Source organism: Lissotriton vulgaris, chromosome 4_1 (genome assembly GCF_964263255.1).
Source record: "Lissotriton vulgaris chromosome 4_1, aLisVul1.2, whole genome shotgun sequence".
Taxonomy (NCBI): Eukaryota; Metazoa; Chordata; class Amphibia; order Caudata; family Salamandridae; genus Lissotriton; species Lissotriton vulgaris.
This window is the reverse complement of record NC_141691.1, coordinates 226,257,247-226,284,211: the sequence shown is the minus strand read 5'-3', so window position 1 is coordinate 226,284,211 and position 26,965 is coordinate 226,257,247. Positions and strand designations below refer to the sequence as shown.

At 47.7% G+C, this 26,965-nt stretch overlaps 1 protein-coding gene across 2 annotated transcripts in view; it reads left to right on the top strand.

Moving 5' to 3' along the window:
- The window catches only part of LOC147718601 (uncharacterized), a 408,142-nt gene that overhangs the window by 336,367 nt on the left and 44,810 nt on the right, over window positions 1-26,965 (top strand). For both annotated transcript variants that reach the window (XM_086918560.1, XM_086918561.1), the window contains 2 exons: window positions 1,409-1,433; window positions 4,117-4,307. In XM_086918560.1, the coding sequence (XP_086774686.1) occupies window positions 1,409-1,433; window positions 4,117-4,307 (216 nt within the window). The remainder of the gene's footprint in view (window positions 1-1,408; window positions 1,434-4,116; window positions 4,308-26,965) is intronic.

The window sequence follows — 26,965 nt, the reverse complement described above, 5'->3', positions numbered from 1 at the left end:
AGTTGCCCACAGCCACCATGGTCGGATTGGCACTAAAAGTAGGCCGGGCAATGGCATCAAAATAAACAAGTGGCCCACACACAAATTGCTTTCCCACCTAATCGGTTTCCCCATGTCCTAAGCACGCATAAGGATGCTGCTGTCACACCACTTTTAGCCAGCAGAGGACAGCATTGGCTTGACTGTTGTGAATGCGTCTTCAATGTCTGAGCTGAGTTAGCCTGAATGGAAATAAGAATAGAACAAGTGGCGGCAAAAGTGAGTGTTTCCCTTGCGGGAGCGAGCGGGGGGCACCATCTGTTTGAAATTTAATGACAAACAGATGTCACCAAAGCTCGCTCCCACAAGGGAATCGCCCAACCTGCACGCATTGCATTGAAAGCAATGAAGAGCGTGCAAGTTTTTGGCCTAAAAAGCAAATAGATTGCAAGAGGTCTCCTATGTAACGCATGTGCGCTGCATAGGAGAGAACTAAAAAGGGGCGACTAAATAAAGGAAAGGGATCTAATGTAGACACTACTTCTTCTAAACATTACATCACCAGACATTACATTGGTAAAAGGTGAGTTATATAAAATATATAATGGTAGGGGTTATTTAATGACAAATATTCTGAGTTATTTAATATTTTCAAAAGGACGGGATCTGAGGGTTCTCCCCACTACCCGAGATGATATAATGTTAGACAGTGAAGTAGAGGCGATGTAGTGGCAGGGGGCCCACATTACACCTTCGCTAACAATCCCTCTTGTCCAGTCCAGTCATTTCCTCACAGTGCCACGTACAGAGTTACGTTACTTCCTGTGACATCATTCAAGTGATGTCACCTCCTAGACCTCCGTCGTGTCAAAAGTCTTGCCCTGTGACTGAAATACGCCCACAATTCCCTGGGAAATATGGAAGTTGGCGCCTTTTTACCTAGTATCAGAGAAACCAGTAATTAAGACAATTCGGAGCAAACCATGTGAAGTCTGAGGCCATAATAGGAGTATATGTGTTTATATTCACTGATGCACTCTCCCCGGGAGGGGGCGCTGATATCACTGAGTCAGATGCACGTGTTGATTGCTAATTGTCTCATCCTGGGAGGCTAGCCTGGCAGCTGTGGCCAGACATCTACTATGGGATGAGACCGAACTGACAACAATACCTGCAGCAATGTCTGTTATGCCACCAGAAAGCTAGAATGTTCTGGATAAGTTGCCCGAGCTTCTATTATAGTTTGGGTCAGTGGGATTAAATAGTGGGATATTACATTTGCAAAGGCATCTTAAACAACACGAAATGAAACACACAATTTATTTTAGTTTGAATAAATTGCATTGAGCAACAATTAGCTGTTGTTGTACTCTACATGTAATGTACTATTTAAGTTGCAATATTGAACAGTCTGTTTCTTTTGTTACAGCTTCTCTCTCGTTTCTTGCAAAATTGTAAGTATCAAAGGGATGTGTAATTTGATTTGCCTGTAAAAATAAGTTTAAACCCAGCGTTTGAGATTTATTGTATGATCTTCAGTTCAAGAAGCCGGTTGAACGACAAAGATTCTCAGCCTTTTGTACAAAGGAAATTCTGCATATTTGTCCAAAAAGATCCTTACTACATGTGTTTTGGGCTGGTGAACAGTGTGCATCTCAAAATTGATTGTGAAATATTTCCACTGAAACAACGTCAAAGAATTGAATGCATAGATTTTATTGAGATGAAAAGTACTCATTTTTGTGATCTGCGTTACTCAAAGTCCTACTCTACACAATAAACAAATACATTCCTTCAATGGTTGCCCCACTCACCCATTAAGGGCTTTTTACAAAGAAGTGGCCAATTTCAGAAGCTGAAGCAAGGATCATGTAGACTCAAGGCCAAGCTTGAGCAGAGCGTTGCACTGTGACAAGGAAGAGTAGGACTAGGAGTAATGAAGGTTACCTCTGCGGCCATTATTCTCACCCAGTCCTTCTAATTGTAATGTCATCAGGAGATAGACCCTGTTCTTGTTTGGTGCCCAGGTTTCCCGGAGCTTGCATGAGCAGGGCCCTGCATGCTCCCAGTTATTTTGAGACTTGCAATACACATATTGCAATTCTTTAATCTGTAGCATCAGTGGATTTGAAATTGGACTCCCTCCTAGCAATTTACAATAAAATGTATCGATGGTAGGTGACCGCAGTTCCAGTGGCAAACTATTGAATGGATAACACCACTTGAATTCTGGTTACATTGATGGATGCAGACTGCATTATAGCTAGTATAGGCAGATCTTGTCTTGTGTATCAAGCACCATGTTTTGTAGTCTTGGGTATTGACTTATATCCCAGAGAGGGTACAATGCTGTCCAGTGTATATTGAGTGATCTTGTATCCTTAATTGCGTCAAATACTAATACTATTGAGATTGTAAATGTAAATGTATTGGCATTTATATAGCGCACTACTTACCCGTAGGGTCCCAAGGCGCTTCGACCGCTGCGAACCCCTTCCTGGCTTCCCTGAGAGATGGTCCCTTAATGGGTATCTCCAGGGTGAGACCAGGCATCCCCCGCGGTCTGGTGGGGCCGTTAGTGAAGATGAGGCAAGCTAATGCCCAGAGTTGCCGAGTGTGATCGCTGATCAGAGTGGGCACCGAGGCGAGAGAATTATCGAGTCCGCTGACCCTGGTCCAGAAACCTGCCGCGCCGGGAATCGAACCCTGGTCCCGGGCCGTCCTCTGCTCTCGGGTCTGCCGCCTCTAACCAGTGAGCCACACTACTTCACTAGTAGATTCAGGCACTCGATTGCAGTGCACCATAAGTAGGAATATACCAAACAGACCAGGGAAGGAATATGCATGCAAAGTGTACAGCAGTGTTACCTTTGAGTGGGCAAGGTTAGTATGTGCATGGACAGTGAAGTATTCCATTTGTCAGCAGACATGACTCATGCCAGGAAGGGGGCAAGGTTTGCATGGGTAGTGGTACTACCCTCATCCCTCAGCTTCTTAATTTCATCCACTTATGTGGTGTCACCCCACCACTAAAGATGCATCCATTTATCTTTCCAACCACCTTTACATTAGTCCATCTGAACATTGTGTGTGTTCACGCGCACACCTCTTTATATGGCCATATATTCTGTCTCTGTCTTCATGGTTACCTGTAAGTTTCTTGGATAACGTATGTATGTCAGTCTGTCCACATAGGTGCGTATATGCCCGTAGTCAGTAGTGTGCATAGGCTGAGAATAGAATGGCCACCACTTTCTCCTCAAGTGGGATTTCCTTTGCAGAGGGTGTACAGCTTGATCCTGCATCTCCCCATCGCCTCTGATGCACCTATTTTCCCCTCCAAGACTCGTTGATGTGGCCATCATTCCATCCATCACATTGCCATGTTACCCTTTGCAACATCCATGTGTGTCTATATGTATTGTATGCAACTGTATGCTTGTCAAACAGTGGTTTGTTGTCTGTGTTTTTCTTGGTATACATGTATGTGTTTTGCATTTGTGAAGCAGGTGTACAGCCACGAGTGCTGGTGGGTCTGGTGTTCTGTGTGCCTGATGCTTTATTTTTTGTGTAATTGTCTGATAGCCTGTGTACATTGGTGCCACTGTGTCAGTTCACCTTTATGTACGAGTATCTTTGTTTCTTTTTGTGTGAAAGTGTACTTGTCCAACTGTTTGTGTTCATCGATTCTCTCTCATTTGATCTGTGTGCTTAGGTGTCCGCCTGTCTTTTGGTCTATGTGCCTGGGTACCTTTTATGTCAGTTCCTGTCACTGTGTGCCACAGTCTTTTGTACTTTGCACATTTGGTGCTATATATGAATGCTGATCTCTGGCTTGGTTGTTTATAGATATGTGTCTCCGTGTTACTTAGTGTATGTATGTCTGCTATGCGGATGGCAATAACGACAATGTGTGATTTCTTGTATGCTGTGTGGTTCTAGGTACAAGTGCTGCACAAAAACCAAACCTGCCTTTGAGAAAGCGTATTATTATATCTATTCATAATAATCCAGTTATCAAAAGTGCAGCAGATCTTAAATCGGTGAGAAAATATTTTGCTTCCAGAATGTGAAAAATGCAAACTCTATTATGGATGCATGCAACTGATTTTCGAGTTTTAATAACATTGTTTACAGCACAAAAATCCACAATGACCTATTTGATAAAGTGGATGAAATGTTCAGTGAAGGGGAACTTATCTCCTCTATCGACCGTCTGAGGGAGACACTGTGGCCCAATGGAAAGCCTGCGCCACCGATTCCCATCCGATCCCCAGAAGAGAAAGAGGACACCAGATTAATAGCAGAGAAGCAGCTTCTGAATTTATGTATGTATTACATTGTTGTAACTGTGTAGTCTCCATAGTTTTGTTTATTTGCTGTGATGGTGATTAGCTTTGTTCCACGGTGTATTCATGAATGGACAATGTTCTGCTAGGGTTAGTGGTTGTGAGAAATTGGGTTGTAGGTTGGAGGGGGTGTAAACCCTCTTCTAACAACAGCCACAATACCTGTCAGGATGAAACATTCCTTAAATTAACCTCTGCTGAACCATCCGCTAGCTTGGCAAAAAAGCTGTCAGGCTTAACTTAGAGGCAATGTATAAAGTATTTATGCAGCACACAAACAGTAATAAAGTGACAGCACAAGGCTAATCACAACGGGCCTGATTCACAGAACTAACTTAAGACAAAATCCTAAACTTACTACCATATTGGAATTCACAGAAGGCACTTACTAACTTTGGTATTCACAGAAGTTAGGACTCCTAACTTTAGGACTCCTAAATGCATTCTGTGAATACCGAAAGTCTTAAAGTTAGGACTTTTCTCAGTTTTGGAGTAGTAAAGTTAGTCCTAACTTTACTACTCCTAAGACTTTAAGACTTTCGGTATTCACAGAATGCATTTAGGAGTCCTAAAGTTAGGAGTCCTAACTTCTGTGAATACCAAAGTTAGTAAGTGCCTCTGTGAATACCAATATGGTAGTAAGTTTAGGATTTTGTCTTAAGTTAGTTCTGTGAATCGGGCCCACACACATTTAGAAAAATAGAGTGCATGGTATTAAATGATTTGACACCAAAACAACAGAAATCCAATTAGTAGAACCAGAGATATGCAATTTTAACGGTTTAGGTAAATTAGTCCCTAAAATAGCAAAACGATAACAATGGTTATCTGGTCATGCAAGACAGGGACAAAATTACAAGATCGTGGGCTGTATACACTTACCAAGTTAGTCCAACTGAGAAATGTACTTTCAATCCTAGTTGCTGAGTGTTGCATCGCACAGCAGTGGTTCCAAGGAGCTGCGAGGGCAGCGATGCGGGCTTGCGTCAAGGCTGAGTTGGTTTTGAGGAGAGGCCTCGAGGTCCGCGTCGAGGAGGCATCGTGCAGCAGTGGTTCTGATGAGCTGTGCAGGCTGCGATTAGGGCTTGCGTCAAGGCTGCATTGCCATGCTTAGTTTTCGATGAGGTGCTGCGTCGAGGTGTGTCGAGCTTGCGTCGCACTGTGTTGGTTCTGGTGAGACCACAACTGGGCTGGCAGGGCACCTTCCAGTCCTTCTTACTCGGGCAGCAGAGCAGCACAACAGTCCTCCTCCTGAGTCTTCCACAGGACTAGAAGTGTATTGAAGAGTTAAATCTGAGGGTTCACTATTCATACTTGATGCCACTTTGAAGTGGGAGGAACTTCTAGAGTCCTTCCCCTTAGGAGGTTTCTGGAATATCCCCCTTCTGTGCCCTGGCCACAGCTTGGCTGGGGGCACAAAAGACTAGTGTGAAATGTTTAGTGAGTGTGCTAAGGCAGAGTCTTTGTGATGTGCAATTATGGCATGTGACAGCTGCCCCCCCCACCCCCCATTAAGTAAGAGGTGGCCCATCCTGACCCCACCCATCACCCCTTTGTCTCACTGTCTAGTAGAAATACACATGGGCCAACTGCCAAATGGTTGGGAAAAGAAAATGCCAACTTTCTAAAAGTGCCATTTTCAGAGTTGTGACCTAAAATACAACTTTTAACATTAAAGAGGGTTTTAAACTACAATTCTTTATAGACCAGACTTGACTTTCCTGCCTATTCCTTATTGAAAGTTATCACTTATTAAATATAATAAGGTAAGCCAATGTTACCCTGTGTTAGAAGCAGGCCTTGCAGTAGTGAAAAACAAATGTAAAGGTTTTTCAGTAAGAGGACATGTAAAAGAAAAAAGTACATACCCAGGGCTACTTAAGTGTGTGGCACAATCAGTGCTAAAGGCCCACTAGTAGCATTTCATTTATAGGCCCAAGTACATGGGGTACGACTTTACTAGGGGTTTACAAGTATATTACATGTACCTGTTGGATGTAAGCCAATTTCCCCATGTTTAAAGAAAAGAGCACAAGCACTTTAATACTTGTCAACATTGGTAAAGTGAATAGAGACCCAAGTCCAACAAAAGCAAAATCAGCAATACAGGAGGATGAAGGCAAAATGTTTGGTGGGAGATCACCCCAAGGCTGACAGGTCTAACTGTGGCCCAGTGCAAGATTTATTTTGCATACATGCCATGGCCAACTAGACGCCTAAATTCAGCATCCCAAGAATGTCCGACGATATGCCTCATGAGGTACAAAATCTTTTTGGGGCATATCTTCAGTCAGTCCCTCTAGAAGTCTAACCCTTTCTATCATGAGGTGGACCTAAAAGTAATCAGCAAATATCTGAACACCTACTTCTTCTGATTCACTAATATATTTAGCTCCTTCCCCCAAACACATTGTCCAATAAACAATTTGACACCTTTGTTGGTTGTGCCAAAGCCTTACAAAATAAATACATAAAAAAATCTATGGGAACAATGGATCACATTTTGAAGTCAAAAGCATGTTTGGATAAGCTCAGCATTATTCCTTCATATATTCATTGTAATTGTTGCATCAACTCCAAGAGGGCTTTTCACTGATGTTTGTACTTGCAAGGGCGGCTTATGCTGCACTTGTATGTACAGCGTCTGTTTCTGTTCATCTCTGGTTGTATCACAAAGAACAGAGTAATCCCCAGGAAAGGATACCTTTGTACTTATAATTCTAACTAAATATTCCTGTATAGAAATCGATTTTCTTTGCGCTTTGGAACCTATGCTTATATCATTGTTTCATGTTACTTTGGCAATTTTTTCTTAGTGTACACAATTATGAGTCACAATATTCTACGTTTTCCTTAACACACAGAATCTACCTTGACATTTTTTGGGAAAAATTTCATGAAGATTGGTCAAACGACACCAAAGTTATAGCCAAGTCATGTAATCCTTTAACCAGACTGGTGGTTTCCTTTTATGTTTGTAATCTATAGGTAATACATCACCGTCATGCACAATACCGTCTGCGCCTTCAACTACAACATCACCAAGAATTCTAGAACATTCATCATCATTAGAAATGGTCTCATTTGAAGTTGTTTCAGTATTGTTACTGTCACGATTCCCTGAAATTTCCACATCATCAGAAGCGGTAGACATAGACAACTCATTCACACATATATCAGATACTTGACTACCGATTCTTTTCTTAACCATATCATCCAGTCCATCATTGCAAAGGCAATAACCGGACTGTGACATGGTCACGCTGGGTGCAGAACATTTTGCAATTCTTTTAATGTTCCAGGCTTTCCCAATCGTCAAACACACAGCTTTAGTTAACGCTTGTACAGCTTCCATGAGCTCGTAGAATTGACTTTCACCTTTCAGGATCCAACCTGTTTTCTTGACTCAAACCCTCTGTCCCACAGCAATATTGCAATTCCTCCATGTTTTTTTTATTACAAATTGTATTGAGTTTTGCGGTGCATGACGGGCAATGCCCAAGACATATATTTCGGATACAGTATATATGAGATGGTACCAATTATGTCCAAACAATAGTATCGCCTGTGAACGTACAGGCCAACAACTAAACTTGGCACAGGTTGCATCATGTTCCACTGCAAGAAATGTCCGTATAAACATATGTAGATGATGAAAAGACTCATTGTACAGTTGTATGATCTACACTGATTTTATTGCCTGGTTTAAGGAGGGTCTAGAGATGGCAGGGGAGGCAGGTCTGTACCCCGGTAGGTTGCCCAGCGAGATCAAATGTTCCTGTGTTTTTGTGGACAGCCACGCGCCTGGTACACAGCAATCCCGGCCCCAAGCACCTGTCCGTGGCCTTCCTCCACCCCACCAGTGATGGCGGGGAGGTCCCCTTCCATGTTTGGGCAATATCCTGCTTGGCAAGTGTGAGGCCCAGAAATAACAAGTGTTGCTTGTACTGAGTTCCTCCTACCCCTCAGTACTGTGAAGCAAGAATAGCTTAGGTTTGAATGGAAGTCGCCAGGACAGGACCTGACCTAGACAGGAAGTTATCCTTTGCCAGAACAGCTGCAGTGCCCCACAGCTCCAAACCGCGTGTAAGAAGGTCCCCTCTGATTCGCCACATCTGTGGCACGTGGGATAGTGCACACCCTCCAGAGGCGGGAGCGTGTGTATTATGCTCTGTGACGGTAATTAAACTGGATTAGGCAGTATTTTGCAGCTACAGTGGCACCCCGAGGACTGGCTAAGGCTTCAGTCCAATCATTATCTGTAAAGTCAGGAATGTCAGCTTCCCAGGCAGCTCGGGTTATATGTAGTGTACTTTGGGTGTGAGTAATCATTATCTTAAAGATTTGCTGAATCGTGTGCTCGCCATGGGCCATCAGTAAGCGTCCCTCTAAAGGATGAAACTCTGGTAGGCCGTCCAGGGAGTAGATCAGGGGGGGTCAAGGCGTGTCTCTGCTGAAGATATTTATAAAACTGTGTCCGGTGAAGATGGTATTCTGTTTGCAATTGTTGGAAGGATTTCAGTGTGGATCCTGGTAATATATATCGCCTAGAGTAGAGATTCCATTACGGTCCCATGCTCGGAATCCTGAGATCCCGGCGACAGGTTGCATGTAGATTCCCTGCCACAGAGGGATTGTCTGTGTCAAGCGCCCGTTCCAGCCCATTTTCTTCAGTGTGATGCCAGAACTGTATGACGACTCTACAGGCGGGGGGTAAATGCTCAAGGTTGTTGCGGCTGTAGAGAAAGGAGGGGAATGTTCCCCATCGCAGTCTCTCCACACCGAATGCTGGGTCTGTGAGTGAGCTGTACCACCACTCATTTATGTTCAGCAAGTGAGATGCAGCATAATAGGCATGTACATCAGCAGCTGCTATCCGGCCACAGTACGTCAACTGTGTCCTCGTTCGCAATACAGTGCCTCCCCCTCCATAAGAAGCATTTGAGGAGCGCGTTCATCTGGGCAAACTACGTGCGTGGGATGTTGTATGGGAAATTTTGTAGTCAGCATAAGATGCGAGGTAAGGAGACCATTTTAAAGATTGCTGATCGCAATAACAGAGACAAAGGCAGAGGGGACCATCCCCTCATCTCCTCCCGGATTCAGGATAGTAGTAGGTTGATATTATGCACCCAGGATATCGTGGAACATGGCGAGATGAAGCGGTGTTTGAAGGCCTCTGTTGCGTGGGACAATTGCGAAACCCAGGAGCCCCGCCCCAGGTCCCCGCACACTGAGAATAACACCAACTTTCCTGGCTTGGTTCCAAGGCCGGAGGTTTCCCCAAACACTGAAGCATCTGGAGAATACATGGGCCAGAGAATCCGGGATCTGTTAATAACACATCTGCGTATAATGCGACCCTATCGGACCTGTCCATTGACCAGACATACCCTCACACAAATGGGTCTCGCTGCACCCATGCTACTAAAGGCTCTATTACAAACGCAAATAGTAATGGAGACAGATGGCAGCCCTGTCTCGTATCCTGACAAATTGGGAGGTGTGCTGACCGGAATCCTGCAACTTGCACTGAGGCAGAGAGCTCTGTGTATACTAACTGTATATAAGACAAGAAGCGCAGGCCAAAGTTAAGAGATTGAAGGAGCTGAAATAGATCGGTCGAGCTTAGCGAGTCGACCGCCTTGTCTATGTCGGCTAATATGATGGCCGCCGGGTGGTCCAATTCAGGGCCTTTCGTAATGGCATTGTGGACTCGTCTTATGTTATGCCGGGTAGATTGGTGCGGCATGAAGCCGGCCTGGTCAGGGTGGATAAGCTCGTGAATACACTTGCGGAGGCGGTCGGCAAGGACATTGCCCAGTAATTTGCATTCAAACTTCAAGAGGGAGAATGGGCGGTAGGAATCGGGTTCTTCTGGGGGGCGTCCCGGTTTAAGGAACACCACTATCTCGGCGTGACGCCAACCAGGAGATAGGATGTAGGATGCGCTGCTCCAGGGCCTCGTGGAGTGCCTCTAGCAGGTGTGGACCAAGCTGGGTCATGTGGGATCAGAGGAATTCACTTGGAAATCCGTTAGGACCAGGCGTTTGGCCAGGGTGTATATTTGACAAGGCAGCACCAAGTTCTTACACTGTTATAGGAGCGTCTAATTGGTCCCGTATGTGATCGGATACCTTATGGGGTGGTATGTCTTTTAGGAATTCTTCTATCAGCGCGCTCAATATGGATTCCTTCTGTGCATATAAGGAGGTGTAATAGGTTGCAAACGCCTGAGCAACCGCTTCAGGGGTAGTACATAGAATCCCGTCCGCGTTTCTCAGTACCGGCACCGAAGCGGGAGACATCGCGGCCTGACATAAGCGGTGAAGCATCTTGCCAGATTTGTCACACCATCGGTAAATTCTATGTTGGGTTGCCAACCAAATCTCTTGTGCCTCATTAGTGAGATGCTGATGTAGCTGCTGTTGTATTTGGAGGAGGCTACGTTGCGGTATTGGGCTTAAGCCCTCTGTCACCTCGGCTTCAAGAGCCCTCTGACAATTTTCCAGGGCTACTATTTGGGCGAGACGCTTGCGTTTTTCACCCACACGATAGCTGATGTCTACCCCATGGAGTGTGGGTTTAAGGTCTATCCACAGTATTATACTGGAAGGGGCAGTGGCCACTTTAGAGGCTAGATAGTCTGTAATCGCCTGCCTGAGGACATTCTGAGAACCAAGGTCACGCAGATGCCAGAGTGACATTCGCCATCTGAAGGGGGGGGGGGGTTGTTTGGCCCAATATCTAATCTAAGTAAGACTGGGGAATGATCTGAAAGACCCCATGGGACGTTAGTAACTGACGATGCCCTATGTATGTAGCTGCATGGTAAAAAGTAGTAGTCTAGTCTGGATAGGGATCTGTGAACGGCTAAAAGGAAAGTGAAGCCTAGTTCTGCAGGATGGTAAGCCCGGCATGCATCCAACCCCCACAGGGTAGTGGCTAGCTAGTAGAACCTGGATTCTCCCATTTGGGGCCTGTGACCTCTCAAACACCTATGGTCCACAGGCTCCATGGTGTCATTTCAGTTGCCGCCTAGTATTGTCAGACTGTCTGGGAGCTCCCCCTCAAAGTTGTGTAATCCAGTCAATAAACGTGCATCCCGGGGGGAGGGGTGTAAACGCTAAAGATAGCCATTGTTTCTCTATATAGTGGACCTGTCACTTTGGTGTAACACCCCCTGGATCTGACCATAATTTAGACGTAGTGAAGGGGATCCAGCGATGTATAAGAATGGCAGTGCAGTGAGAACTGTGGGCGAATCCTGAGTATCAAAGCCGAAACGGGCAAGAAATGGGGCTTTATTGCCCAGTAGGTGGGTCTCTTGTAGGAGGAAAATGTCTGCCTCGCAACGTTTGGCTTATCGAAGGACACCACTTTTTATTTTATCTAGTACCCCCCTAACATTCCATGTTATAAGGTTGAGACCCCCGGGCTGAGAATTGTTCATATGTGTAGTCATCTATCATTTCGGGAGGTTGCCAGCTAAAGTAGGCGTGTGAAAATGCAATGAATTCACTGTGCCCATGCCTGAACTGATATAACTCTTGTGCAAAGATGTTGAACATCCCACCCTCCCTCCCGCCACCCCAATACTTCCACCGACAAGGAGTATCTGTCGCGGTTGTGTGATGCCTGAGGCCCCAACTGGGGGGTGTCCCAGGGTGCCTCCACCAAAAGTACCCTAACTTCCCACTGAAATTAACCATAATTGTTTAGGGGGTGCAGTAGGCCACCAGCCTAGACCCTCAAGCCATTTTTGCTCCCCATAGTCTTCCAAGTGGTAAATGTCCATGGTCGAAGCCCTTTGTGGAAGAGGAAGGGATGGTCCCCCCGTGTTAATGACTCGTTGCCCTGTGTCTGGGAGCGCCAGTTAGACCTCGACCTGTGTCATCTCTTTGAGTTGACCTTCGGGCGGTTCCTGGGAGTGCCCTGCGAGGAATCGGACTCTAGAAGTGGTGGGGTATGCGGTTTGAGATGGACTGTCTCATCGGCCCATGCGAAGATTGCTTCTGGCGTGTCGAAGAAGAGGAACTTGGAGTAGTATATTACTCTCATGCGGGACTTGGAGTAGTATATTACTCTCATATGTTGAACGTTAAGTTCTCTGAGTCGGCATTTGGCTGCGGTGAAGGATTGGCGTCACTGCTGAACTAGACGGGTGTAGTCCGGGAAAATTATTATGGTTTGTGAATTGTAGAGATCTGGCATATAGAGGGATGGCATCATGGTCAACATAGTTCAGCAGTTTGACTATAACTGGCCTGGGGCGTTCCCTCGGAGGCGGCTTTCTTGTCAGTGTCCTGTGGGCTCCTTCCACCACAAAATAGGGGGATAGGGAGTCCTTGGGCAGAAGGGTTCTCAGCCATTGTCTGAGAAAACATTCCATGTAGGACTCCTCCCACCCCTCTGGAAAGCCAAGGAGGCACAGGTTATTGTGTCTGGAGCGGCCCTCAGCATCTTTCACCCGGTAATCAACTCCTGCGCTACGGCGGTGACTTTATTCACTTTTTGCTGTAGGGTTGCCACTGTATCTTCCACTGTTGATACAAGGGTTTCCGCCTCTGTAAAGCGATCAACAGCCTTTCTGAGATCTTGCCGCAGGAAGGAGACCTCTGATACCACAGCACAGATCTTCGCATCTAGGGTGTCAGGGGCCTGGGTGATCGCGGTCTGCAGTGCGGCATTGTCGGGAATGGGGTTCCCATTGTCTGTATTACTTGTACCTCCGGGGACTGTGGTGATTTGGTGCAACATGCTTTGCTTGGAAGTGGGGTCTGCAGGCTTATCGTTGGCTATGATGACAGGGGGGTCCCCCTGGGTCAAGTGTGTGTTGTCTTCCTCCAACCTGTCTATATCTGCCCCGTGGAGTTATCTGGTAAGTGTCTCCAGCAGGTGTCTCGCTTCTCGGGTGCTTCGGTGGGGGTATTCGCCTGCATTACTGTGGGCCGGGCCTCATGGAATGCAGCCACCCCGGGCCGCAAGCCGCACCGAGCCTAGCCCAGCCTGGTGGCAGCCCACCGAGTAGACCCCCTAAAGGGACCAGACTCGCCGGAACCGGCCCACCGCTCCCCACACTCTGGCACAACCCTCTGGGGACCACGGACCGCTGCCAATCACAGGATGTTGTAGGTGGGCCGGGTCCGGGCCCACGACCCCCACGAGCAAGTAGTCCACCTCCACCTGCCCCCGACGAGAAGGCCCCAATGACAACTCCGGGCACAGCCCGCATCACGGCGCCAGAGGAGGGCCCAGCGCTCTGGGGGGGAATGAAGGGTCTCTGCACCGCGGGCCTACCTGCTCCAACTTGGGTGTCCAATTGATTAGGCAGGCCCGTTCGGGGCCACAGGTAGCCGGCGGCCTGTCCCCTCAGCAGGCCTTGTCTGGTATGCGCCCCCACGGTACTGCCGGACAGCAAACTCTTCAAGTTGGGCCCGAGGGCCGATACCATTCGGTAGCAATATTGGTGATCGTGTGATGCATGCCCCTGCTATCAGCCGTTGATCCGACCCTGCTGCCGTGCCAAGTGTTGCCGGGACTCTGCAAAGATCCTGCCGTGGGGTGGGCTGCGACTCCGGTCCGATCAAGCTGCTCCCCCGGGCACCACAGGCTCTGGCGGTGGAGATGCAGGTTTGGTCCAGGCACGGGTGGGTAAAGCCGTCTCCTCTGGCACCCCAGGGCAGGTCTCCTTGGGGGCAGCGCCCCAGCCACATCGAGACACTCCTGCGGCCCCGGGCACCTGCCGCCACGGGCGCTCACCATCCGGCGCAGGCCCAAACACAAGGCTGCTGCTTCTCCCTTCTCATCCGAGGCCACCCAGGCTCGGAGTCATCCGCTTTGCGGCGCCAAGGCGCCGCCGGACCCCTACCGCCTGGAGCGCTGACACACCCAGAGGGTCCTCCTCAGTATCCGCCGGGCCGCAATTCTTCCATGTTTGACATCAAATCAATTGTTTCTTTTAACCTGTGTAGAATCAATTCTATTGTGCACAAAATCCTCTGAAAATGCACAACACTGGTCCCAAATAACCAACTTGGCTTATATCTAGCCCTTGGATTCTTTCCACGCATCAACACAAATGGAGAATACACAGCAATATTACAAATGAACACCCTAAATTTCCCTACAGTTTTTTCCAATAGTACCTCCCAGTCACCACTGCTATTAACAGCCATTTGAATGGTATTCTTGATCACTCTAGTAAAGTGCTCGACCATTGCTGTTGGGATTACACAAAGATGTAGTTCTGTGTTTAATATTAAGTCTGTTAAAGTACTCTTTCGCCTTATGGAACATAAATTGCACCCCGTTATCACTCAATAAATTAGTTGGAACACCTTTCATTAAAAACATCTGATTCAGAAAAATGAAAACAACATCTCTATCCACTGTTTCCACAACAACTCTCAATTTCAAGATCCATGCCTGGCCACCAAAACAAAGTTTTCAAAGTTTGGTTTGTTCTCACAATTGTGAAGTAGTGTGGCTCACAGGTTAGAGGCGGCAGACCCGAGAGCAGAGGACGGCCCGGGACCAGGGTTCGATTCCCGGCGCGGCAGGTTTCTGGACCAGGGTCAGCGGACTCGATAATTCTCTCGCCTCGGTGCCCACTCTGATCAGCGATCACACTCGGCAACTCTGGGCATTAGCTTACCTCATCTTCACTAACGGCCCCACCAGACCGCCGGGGATGCCTGGTCTCACCCTGGAGATACCCAATAAGGGACCATCTCTCAGGGAAGCCAGGAAGGGTTTCGCAGCGGTCGAAGCGCCTTGGGACCCTACGGGTAAGTAGTGCGCTATATAAATGCCTATACATTTACATTTACATTTACATTTACATTTACAATTCCAAAATGGAATTTGTGGCACTACTTAACATTCAGCTTATGCAAACGTTTGGGGAAATAACCATTTCACCTCACCACATATCCTCCCATGAACACAGAGTTCCAATCTTACTTCTCCCATGGGTTTCAATTTTGCTTCCAAAACAAATTTGCCTGGCCATCCCTTCCAAATATTCCTGAAATTTGTTATAACACTGAGTGGTTTTAATATTCAAGTTCCCATATATCCTTCTGAATACAAGAGCTTCCACTGTCCTGCACATATGCAATTAGAATTTCATTAAAAATATCATCCTTATACACTTCCAATTGCTTAGGCATTCGTGAGAGAAAATCAGCGATAACATTCTCTTCACCGGTACATGTACAAACTTATAAATAAAATTGTGTTGTTTTACAGAATCTTGCAATGCTTGCCAGAGCATCAATGTTTATTTGCATAGTAAGAATTTTCATTAGTGGTTTATGATCGCATCTCAATGTGAATCATCTTCCCCATACAAATGCTCTAAAATGCTCTGCTACCCACACACAAGCAAGAGTTTCTTTTTCAATAACAGAATATCTTTCTTCCGTAGGGGAAAAAAATCCTAAAGCATATGCTTCCATCCTCCTCTATTTGAGTTATAACAGCACCTACTCCTTTGCAACTTGCATCAATTGTTATCACACAGTGAGCATTAGGATAAAAAGCTGTAAAAGATGCTACATTCACGGGGGCGCTAGGTGGCGCCAGACAAAGATGGCCACGCTTATGTGAGGCTCCGGCCCTTCTGAGCATTTCATCATCCTTCACACCATCCTACTGCATATTTTTCCCGACATCCTCCTCACCAATGGGACCGTGAGAGGGTGAGGAATCCGCCGACACTACGCAAGCCGAGCTGCCTGCTGTGGGGGCCGAGATACATGCGCCTGAACCTGCCCGGGAGCTGTGCCCTGCTCTCATAGAACCCGCGACCTGGCTGCTGCTTCCACGCCAGGCCGAGGACTGAAGGCCTACTGGGGTGAGACGGCCTAGCTGTGGAGAGTAGCCGACGGAGAGCTGAACCACGCACCCGCACTGCCGGCAGCGTGTACCCGGGGCCTGCCCTGGGAACGAGGTGAGGAGCACAGCCTGACTCTCACCGCGACCGCGGTGCCCCAAAGCTGCGAGAGGGCGCCCCGCTGGACATAGTCTCCAGCCTGGCCGCGGCCGCTATCAGAGGCTGGGGATTCGGGCCTTGCACTTCGAGACCTGCCGCCTTCAGAACTGCTACCGCCTCGAAGACGGGATGCGACATGGCCATACAATAATTGTTGCGGCTGTGGTTTAGGGCCGAGGTAGAGCCCTGACTGCCGCCTTACCTACCTGCTGCGCTGGAGGCGCGGTCTCTTTGGCGCCTACCCCCTATCCTCTCTCCAGTGGGGGCCACGCTCCGTTTGCAGATTAGCACCCTGGCACCGCTCTGCCATACCTGGCCTGTAGGACTGACTTTGTGATACGGGTGGCACCTGTCCACAAGCCGGCAAGGCTGCTGCACCTCGCCCGGATCCCGCACTGAGACTGCCGGTTAGCTGTGGGCCGAGAGATCGATTCATTGCGGCCATCCTGAGGATACACTGTCCCTCCTGATGCTGTGACCAAGCTGGGGCAGCCTAGACCACACTAAGCCCACATTGGATGCGGGTGATGTGATATCTGATGCCGCCATTTTACCTTGCCTTCCATCTTGAGTGTCCTCCCCCCTGCATTAACCTCTGGCCGTGCTGATCGCCCCCAAGCACCCTATGATGGGCATACCTCCTGCGCTACACTCACGCCTCAGCTGTCCCTGGGCCTGCACTGGACCACTGCCCTATCACCCTCACCCGCTCTGCCCTACTGACGGTTGAGCTAGGCCCCTTACTTCGCAAAGGGCCACGATTACCGGCCGCCTCCAGATTCCCGAGCGCGGCTGGGCCTACCAGTTACCTGCAGCAAATCGACCTGTGGCTGGGTGGGACTTCCCCCGCCCCCACTCCCACACACTCTGCAGCGGGGGGCCCTCTTCCTTTCCGGATACTCAACTGACCCCTGGTTGCCTCTCCGCGTCGACCGCTTCGTGGGCTCCCCGTAGCTTGGATAACTCTCGTCTGCACTATACTGTGGTTGCCACCGGCCCGCCTCGTCCTCCGTGGATAGTCGCGTCCTCGCATTGGGCTTGACGGGTTTTCACCTGTTACAACGCATTTTTTTCAACGCACTACCACTACAACGCAGGCATTACAACGCATACCATTACAACGCATAGCGCTGGGGGGCGCTCTAGGATAAGAGGTAAGTTTAATTTACTATCCAACACCTTCCCTAGGGTCCACGGGGACTGGAGTTAGAATAGTAAATTATACTTACCACTATCCAGCACCCCAAAGCGCTATGCGTTGTAGTGGTATGCGTTGTGAATACCGCGTTGTAATGGTATGCGGAGTAAAAGTATGCGTTGTAACGTCATACATCCGGCTTGACGCCATATACTTCGTTGCCTAGCTTGCTACCTGCTACACTTGGAAGGCCCACATCATGACATCTCCGCATCTCGCTGCAATATGAGGCGGAATGACGCCAGACAATCCAAACTGCGATTCGAGTCCCGGAAAAACTCTGGGTCCCAGACTGCAGATCACGCGGATTCCAGGGCTGAGGCCCCGCCAGAGGAGGACTGGAAATCACTCCGAATAGGGATGAAACAAAGTCTAACATCCATAGACTCTAAAATAGATGCGCTCAATACCAGAATGGACACTGTAGTAGCTAAATTGGGCCAACACGACACCCGCTTGAAAGAGGCTGAGAGCAGAATCTCTGATCTGGAAGACAACGCAACAGCTAACTGCCGCCAGGTCACGCAAGATGGACAAGCTGCTCAAAATAATAGCAGACAAGAACGAGGACTTAGAGGCTTGTTCTCGAAGAAACAGCGTGCACATCTTGGGCTTTGCGGAGACAACCAATACGGGTCGTATGGAGGACTTCATAGAAAAGTTGGTTGATGATCTTTTCGGCAGGGACTCCTTTTCTGCACAGCTCACTGTGGAGAGGGCACATCGATCCATGGCGGCCCGTCCCCGTCCAGGAGCATCACCCCGGCCAATTATCGCTCGTTTTTTGAATTACCGAGACCGAAACGCGGTTCTCCGGCTGACCCCGGAAAAACAACAGGTACCGTACGAGAACACGATGCTGGCATTTTATCCAGACTTTGCACCGGAAGGCGAGACGCAAATTCATGGGAGTGAAGAAGAAATTGCAATCCCTGGAAATCCCCTACGCCATGCTCTATCCGGCCAAACTTAAGATCACGCATCATGGAAAGCAGCATTTTTTCACCTCCCCGCAGCAGGTCGAAGAATATCTAAAACGTCACAGAAAGGCATCTTCCAGAGCGGCTGACACCGGGAGCCGCTCCAGATTGACCTCTCTCTCTCAGTAGGACTGACTCATGCAGCAACAGCAGCGCCCAGCGGAGCATCTCAGCGGAGCAATGAACTGCCTTGGTGATGTAAATGACTGATTTAACTTGTTTAAAATATGCACTTCTTGTACTGCTCAGATAATCATCTCCGTCCCACGCTTGAGTACCAGGCTTATTGCTGCGGTATCAGTGGGTGAAAGTAGGGATATGTATGGGTAGGTCTGGTGCCCCTAGTGGTCTTTCTCCGCTCTACAGGCCGAACCCCTTATCCCCTCCCTCTTATTCCTTTGGGGAGATGTGCTGTTTCATGATCCGACTTATCTTCACAGGTGGGTACTTTATGCCCGGCAAGTTGGGGAAGCCGGTGTGGGTGGGGGGCAGTATTGTTGGGAGAATTGCATCAATGTATGCCGAAAGACCGATCGTATTTAGATTGCACACGAAGTCTAGCACAAGGCTCTTGTTGATATTTTTGAACGGACAACCTACACACTCTTGTCAAGGGAAATGTAACAAGCATAGGCATGGGTTCCCCGGTGAGAAGAGAGCGCTACAGACCATTAAGCTGACCACATGGAATATTCGAGGCCTAAACGACCCCAGGAAGCGCAGGCAGATATTGGGGTATCTAGATAGACATGGGATAGCCATCGCCCTCCTGCAAGAGACGCACCTTGCACCCAGCAACACTACACCATTTGCATCCAGATGGGCCGCGTGTCGCACGTTTTCCTCCTAGTCTAGATATTCCAGGGGCGTTACCATTTTAATTAAACGTGGTGTAGCGTTCACGCCTAAGGGTGTAGACACTGATGCAGAGGGCAGATTCTGTTTGATATGGGGGCGCCCATATTCCTATGACGTTTTATTTTCCAATTACTACGGCCCTAATGTCGATAATCCTAGTGCTTTGCTTATATTGTGAGGGGGAAAAACAGACGCTGGGAATCACATGTTATCTGGGGAGGTGACTTCAACACTGCGCTGAGGCCTCACATGGACAGGTCAGGACCACTCTCAACACACTACACAACCTCGCAAAGAACGCTGTGCGATATAGTGGATGACAATGGCTTGATAGATGCTTGGAGACATGCCCACCCCACTCTAAAGGAAGGCACACTCTACTCAGCCATACACTCTACCTGGGCTCGTCTTGACTACGTCTTCATTTCGGCGGGAATGGCTCCCTGGCTGACACATGCATCCCATCTAGCTCGCACGTACTCAGACCACTCCCCAGTCATTATAGAACTCAGAGTTCCCTAGATTGCTCCCCTTATTTGAGCTGGCGGCTTAACCCTGCTCATCTTGGGGACATCGTGTTCAGGGCAGAAATTGAGCAAGACATTCAGGATTTCTTTGACCGCAACATATCTTCCGCATCTAGTGTCACGGCCATATGGGAGGCGTTTAAGGATACTCTGAGAGGCTGGTGCATTGCCAAAGGAGGTGGGATCCTGAAATCCCTGCGTAAAGACCTGCATAGCTGGAAACTGAACTGCGAGAGCTCGAAGGCACCATTGCTCAGAGCCCGGGCGACAGAGCAGCCCAAGCCCGCATACGAGAGAAGCTAACTGAATATACAACGGTGGCGTATAAGGAATGCAAATTTCTAGGGAAACCCCACGCTGCCCGAATTTATGGGGAGGGAGATCGGCCAGGAAGAGCGCTGGCAAACTCGGTTAAGCCCCCCAGATTTGCCAATTACGTTACCGAAATTCATGATGCCCAAGGCAACGCATACAAGAACCTCCCAGATCAGCTCCGTATTTTTCAGGAACACTATCGTGCACTATACTCTTCGCATAGGGTAGAACCTCTTGACCTGCCTACCTATTTTGAAGACGTTGCACTGGCCTGGCTGGGAGACACCCAACAGAAATTCCTACATTTAGAATTGGAACTGGATGAGATCACGGAGGCTATCATGTCCATGGGATCTGGTAAGGTCCCTGGGTCCGATGGACTCCCGATCGATTTTTATAAAACCTTTGCTCCCCTTTTAGCCCCCATTTTAAAACAGGGTTTTTTTTGGGCACTTGAAGAGGGCAGCCTCCTCCGCACCATGCACGAGGCGCTCATAACTTCCCTACTCAAACCCGGCAAGCCCCCCACTCAGTGCGACTCCTACCGCCCCTTGTCGTTACTAAACTGTAACACCAAGATTTTGACCAAGGTATTGGCAACGCGCCTCAATCTCCTCATGGAACGTTTGGTCCTGCCATATCTGGCCGGGTTTGTCCCGAATCGGGCAACCTCGCACAATCTTCGTACCCTTCATGCGGTACTACAGGATATTGATCCAAATTGCGAGGCATTGGCGGTATTCTTAGATGCCACCAAAGCATTTAATTCGCTAGAATGGGACTACCTACTTGACACATTGCAGCACATGGAGATGCCCTTCAGTTTCATAGACTGGGTGCGGTTACTATATCATCAGCCGACAGCTACGGTGCTGCTTAATGGAGCTAGTTCCACCCCTTTTACCATTCATAGAGGCACACACCAGGGATGCCCCTTATCCCCTATTCTGTTCGCGATCGCTATTGAGCCTCTAGCCGCGAAACTCCATCAAAGGCACAATCACCGCGCTCTCATTTACCCTACACGACAGCTGCTTGTCTCGCTCTACGCAGATGACATGACACTGTACGTTAAGAAACCCCAGGATAATCTGAACCCAGTACTGCGTGAAATCACGAAATTTGGAGGTCTTGCTGGTGTGCAAATCAACTGGGCGAAATCCGCAATATTCCTGTTAACGGATAACACACACCCACACCAGCTCGACTACCCTCTGGTGTGGGAAATGGAGGAATTGAAATATCTAGGCATCCGAATCACTAGACAAAAGGATACCATGATGCGTGCCAATTACAGTACGGCGATTGATAAGATAACGGACAGTATCACCAAATGGTTACGTCTCCCACTCTCAATGGCCGGGCGAATTGCTCTTACCAAAATGGTGATACTGTACCTTTTTGTCAATATACCATACAACCCAGGTAGATTATTCTTCCGTTCATTAAAGACTCAACTAACAAGGTTGATCTGGGGAGGGAAATAGGCGCGTATTAGCCTTGACACACTCATGCTGCCGTTCCATCAGGGTGGTTTGAGGTTCCCAACTTCGAACGATATTATGATTGCGCCCAAGCACACTTCGCTGTTTATTGGTTCCATCCCCCACCATACATGGCTCACTTGGCTGTGGAAGACGGGCACATGGCCCCACTGGTCAGGACCGGATATATATATATACGCAGATAGGGTACAGGGAACGCGACCCGTTCACAGTAGATTGCACGACAGTGGCGGGGCGTCGCATGGCTCACACCATGCACAGCCCGCTCTTATATTCACCTAGAATACCATTAGAAAATGATCCCCGGCTGCCGGTCACTTGTGAAGTGATTTGTCGTAAACTACTCACAGAGCTGGGACATCGTCTGTGGGGAGATCTATATGTGCAGGGCAGATTTCGCACCACTGAACAATTTTTTGGGGAGCGACTACCCTCAATAATGGACACCTTTTTGTATACTTGCCTCAGGCAGGGCGTCCGGGCGATTACCCCCTCATTTCCAGAAGAGCCTGAAATCTTCGCGCCTCTACATGCCATACTACAAGCTGACGCCCCGTGACATGTCATATCATTACTCTACAAACATGTACAGAGCACACCAAGGGCCGCCCCACTGCAGGCTTGACTAGAATGGGATAAGGACCTTGAAACACATCTGACAGATGAGCAATGGGAGACTAGCTGTACACAAACAAATGCTATTACAGGCAACAATAGGCTACGTCTTATACACTACAAATTCCTGCATCGTGTTTACCACACCCCTGCTAGATTACACAAATTTCACTTAAGAGAGACGGACTTTGCATACATTGCGGCGCAGCATTTCATTCACCTAGCCTGGTCTTGCCCTCAGGTTGATTATTATTGGTCAATGGTTTTTGCTGGTCTTTCTGATATGCTGGACGTTGCTATAACCCTCTGCCCACTGAAAGTGCTGTTAGGATTGACGCAACCTGTAGAAACTGTGCATAAAAAGTTCCTGGCAATGAGTTTTCTACTAGCGAAAAGATTGGTTGCATGCCGATGGGGTCGGGGACGCGCCCCCAAGTTTAAATGCTGGATTCGAACCATGTCCACATGGCAAGAACAACTGCACGAATACGCTGACCTACTGCCTCTGAGGTCACGGCCGAAAGACATTTGGGGGCCATTGTCGTCCTACCTCCTTCGACAGCAGTTGGATGAGGAGGCTGGGCCGGAAGGGATAGCCATTATTGATGGAGGAGAATCACAGCCCACTGCCTAATGCTGCATCTTGGGTGATAATCACGCAGTATCATTGACAGTCAGACAATCGGTTTGGGCAAATGCTTCTGGAGTGTTACCCACCGGGTAGTGGAAGTGGGTTTTGTATCAACAGGTTGGCTCATACACAGGGCAAGATATGATCTAACAGGTACCGCGAAGAGACGCCCCTCGACTGTAGGTCTTGTTACACACGCCTCATAGACTTTGTCAAAGATTTTACAATTGCTGCTGACTTCGGATATGTCATCTATCTTGATTCAATGTGCGTAATGTTAAGTGGGTGGAAGGAGAGGGTACTGTTCATGTTCTCTTTGTAATTTCCTAGTAAGCAATGTAAGGCGCTATGCACAAGAAGATGCTACCATCTTGTATGACCATGTGGTAAAGTGTTGCTCGAAGTAATTGCATTGATGTATCGTGCTTAATATACAATAAAGGTTTTTGAAATAAAAATTAAAAAAATGCTATATTCACAAAACATTCCTTCACACCACAAAAATCCAAATCACACTCTGCAGTCCACTCGAATCTGAAATTATTCTTCAACAATTGTCAAATATTGTATGTTTGGCAGCAAAGTTGGGAATATATTTGGAACACAATTCTACAAGCCCAATAAATGACCGAACTTCTTTACTACTCTGAGCTGCTGCACTCTGGATTGCATCCACGAAGATTGTTTAGGACTAATTCCATCCTAGTCTATTACATGTCCCTAATATATGACAATATTCTCAGAAAAGTAACATTTTGAAAATTCAGTTGTCAAACCATGTGACTCCAATTGCCTAACTCTTCCTCCAACACCTTCTTTCCTAAAAACAAGTATGTCATATTGATATTTCACGCATCTCATTTTTCAGTTGATGCATTAATCGTTGAAAAACTACAGCCACAGTTGCCAACCTAAATGTCTTTCGTTTAAACTGATAACAACCCTGCAGTGTGATGAACGCAGAAGTTCTTCACTTTCGTAAGACAACTAAATTTGGTGATACGCTGCTGTTAAATCAGTGGTAGAGAACCATTAGACGCCTTTCAACAAAGATGACATTTCTTTAATCCTAGGCAATATATTACTACCTAAAAGGCGTAGATCAACGCATAACCTTACTTTGCTATTGCTGCGGTGCGCTACAACCAAAGGTAAAATCCACGCTAAAGCCTAAATTGGCTCAATTATCTCAGCTGCAACCAACTTCTCCAATTCATTCAGCACTTCTTCTCTTAATAAAATGGGAATATTTCTGACTTTGTGTATTTTGGGTAGAGCACCATCTTTCAGTCAATGTTATGTTCAAAGCCACATAACTTACCAATTCTCTTGCTAAAAACAGTTGGAAATTTCTACAACATTCTTTCACCCACCATCATCTACCACAAGTACTTGCTTTTCGGTAATCGGGTCTAGAAAGTTATGTAAATGTTTCTGATCATGCCATATGTTGGACCTAGAGTTGCCAAGTCACATAGGGTAGCCTGGCCTAGGGTAAGACAGTCTGTTTCTAGAAGCTTAAGTGTAAAGTTTGCTTACCACCCAGCAGTAACTCAATGCAGTTCCACTCAAAAATGACACTACACCTTTCTTTTTTTTTTTATAAAAGTAGAAAAGCTTTATCCTTTCTCAAATTAGTTTTATAGTTGCATATATCTCTTTAAATCACCATCAAGGTTGTTTCACTGTCATTTAGGTACCTGAAAACATTTATGAAGTCATTGGCACAAAGTACAAAAACAATTCTTCTCTGGCACTTTTTAGATTATCAAAGCGGATAATTCCTCATAAACTCATCACATTTCAGTGGGAAGCAAAAAGAAAATCTATGTTGTACATATTAATGAAGAACTCAGGTAAACACTAGCCAGCAGGGTAATTGCAAGTCAACATGAACCCCTAAACATTGGCTTAAGCTTTTGGGAAGGCGTTTTCCTCTAAGTGGGCAGGTTCCTGAGACAACCCACTCAATAGGAGAACAGGCACTGTACCACCCCGAATCCTTGCCTACTATCTAGGATGGTACAGTCAATGCTTTTGTTAGTTCACTCCTGTACTCCCAACTTCTGGTTGGCCCAGGTCTAGAGTAAATCACAGTTGAGGAGTTACACCTCCCCCACACACACTGGAACCAGCACCCGGTATTGTTATTTCTCCTTCGGGGTCTCTTCTTGCCCAGTCCCTCTGCTTCCGCTTTGGCCAAACCTAGCTTGTGTGCCAGAAAACTCTTGTCGCTTGAACTACCTCCCTCTCCTCACTTACTTCACTCTTTGGATGGGAACAAGCGGGATGGGGCTCAGCTGACTGGAGTATCCAGTCTCCTCCCTGCACTTTTCTTTCAGACGCACAGGCTTCTAGGGCCGGTCCCCCGAGGTCTCCACCCACTCTTCCTGGCGCCCGCTCCTCCCGCTGGACCTGCGCGGGAAGGAGACACCGCGGCACCTCTCTCAGCGCCTCCCCTCACTGCTCACTCGCGTAAGGGCTGTTGGGAAGTACTGCGCTTCCCGTCCTGCGCGGGAGTTGTACGACGTCGCCGCCTCTCACCTCTAGGCTGGCGCTTCAGGCTGCTCCCTCTCCAGGACACTCCTCCCGGTCACGCCTCCACTGAGCCTGCGCGAAGGGGAAACGCTGCTCTCCCCTCTCCGCGCAGTAGCGGAACCAGTACACCACCGCTCGGCAACTTCCTCAAGCTCTCTCACCACTTCAATGGCAGATGGCCAGCCAATGACTGGGAAGGGCACACGGCAGAAGTGTGGTAATCTCCCGCAGCACCCGCCGTGCCTTTAACACCACTGGGGGTAAGGTGAGAGTCGGGAATCGGGGCGTTCTGCGCCCCCTATCTTTTTGGGATTCCGATAAAGCCTTCAGGCATCGAGGACCCAAGCCGGGTCAGATCCACTCGCGGGGATGTGTCGGCAGTAGGGGAAAACAGTCTCAATGACCATAAACCCGCCTTCAGTGCACTATCCTCCTGACCGGTAGTCTAGACTCCTAGCTGGCCTCTAAATGGTTCTCCTCACCTCTAAAATGGCTGCCCTAGTGTTGACCCATTTATAGGCTAGCCCCAGGCTTCCAGAACCAGCTGGAAGGTTCTAGAGCGTCCCTATGTTGTCCTATGGGTCTATCTCAGGGGTGACCGTTATGGCAGTTGCAAACCACCATTTTGTAGGTCTGGGTGAATCTTAGTCAGAAAAGGGCTTCTGTGCCTGAGGTAAAAGCTATGAGGGCAAAAAGAGCATCTATCCCCCAGTCCAACACCACAAAAGTATCCAGTGAACATAAAAATTAAGAGGTATGAGGGGCAAAAAGGGGAAAAAATTATATAATAAATTGGAGGGACTACCCAAAGGCAGACAGGTCTAACACCATACTAAAACTGATGGCCTTTTCTTGGCAACATACAATTTTCCATATGCACGTTGATTTTTTTAAATACAAATTTGAACCAACGAAATCCAGCCATACACATTTTTCTCTCCTACATACCTCTCAGGTTGTTATCTGTAGTAAATGATTACGTTCCCACTTTACTCCCAAAATTACTCCTCCAAACATCCTCATTGATTATGCTACGGGGAAACCCTGAATCTGCAATAACTTTAAGAATCGCGTCAACAATCTTCATCCAACACTCTCCTTTATTATCAACGGACAGGCACCCATCTATTATATTCAAAAGGAGTTTTTCCTTCAGTTTTGAAACTTCTTCCTCACTCCGAACAGAATCCGCTTTCTCATGACTGCTCACGCATTTAACCTTCTTAGATTTCCTGCTACACACTTTAGCATAATGCCCTACAATTCACTAACCACTACACCTATCTTTCCTGGCTGGGCATGACTTCGCAAATGCCGCATCAGCAACACCTGGGTGGTTCCCTAGAAGAATTCAAGGATTTTGAATTACCACCCTCCGTCTTGTTTTTAATATTACATTTGACTTTAGATACAATATCAAACTACTTAGGTTCAGGCTTCAACCCACTTGCACATCTGGTGGACGTTTCTGA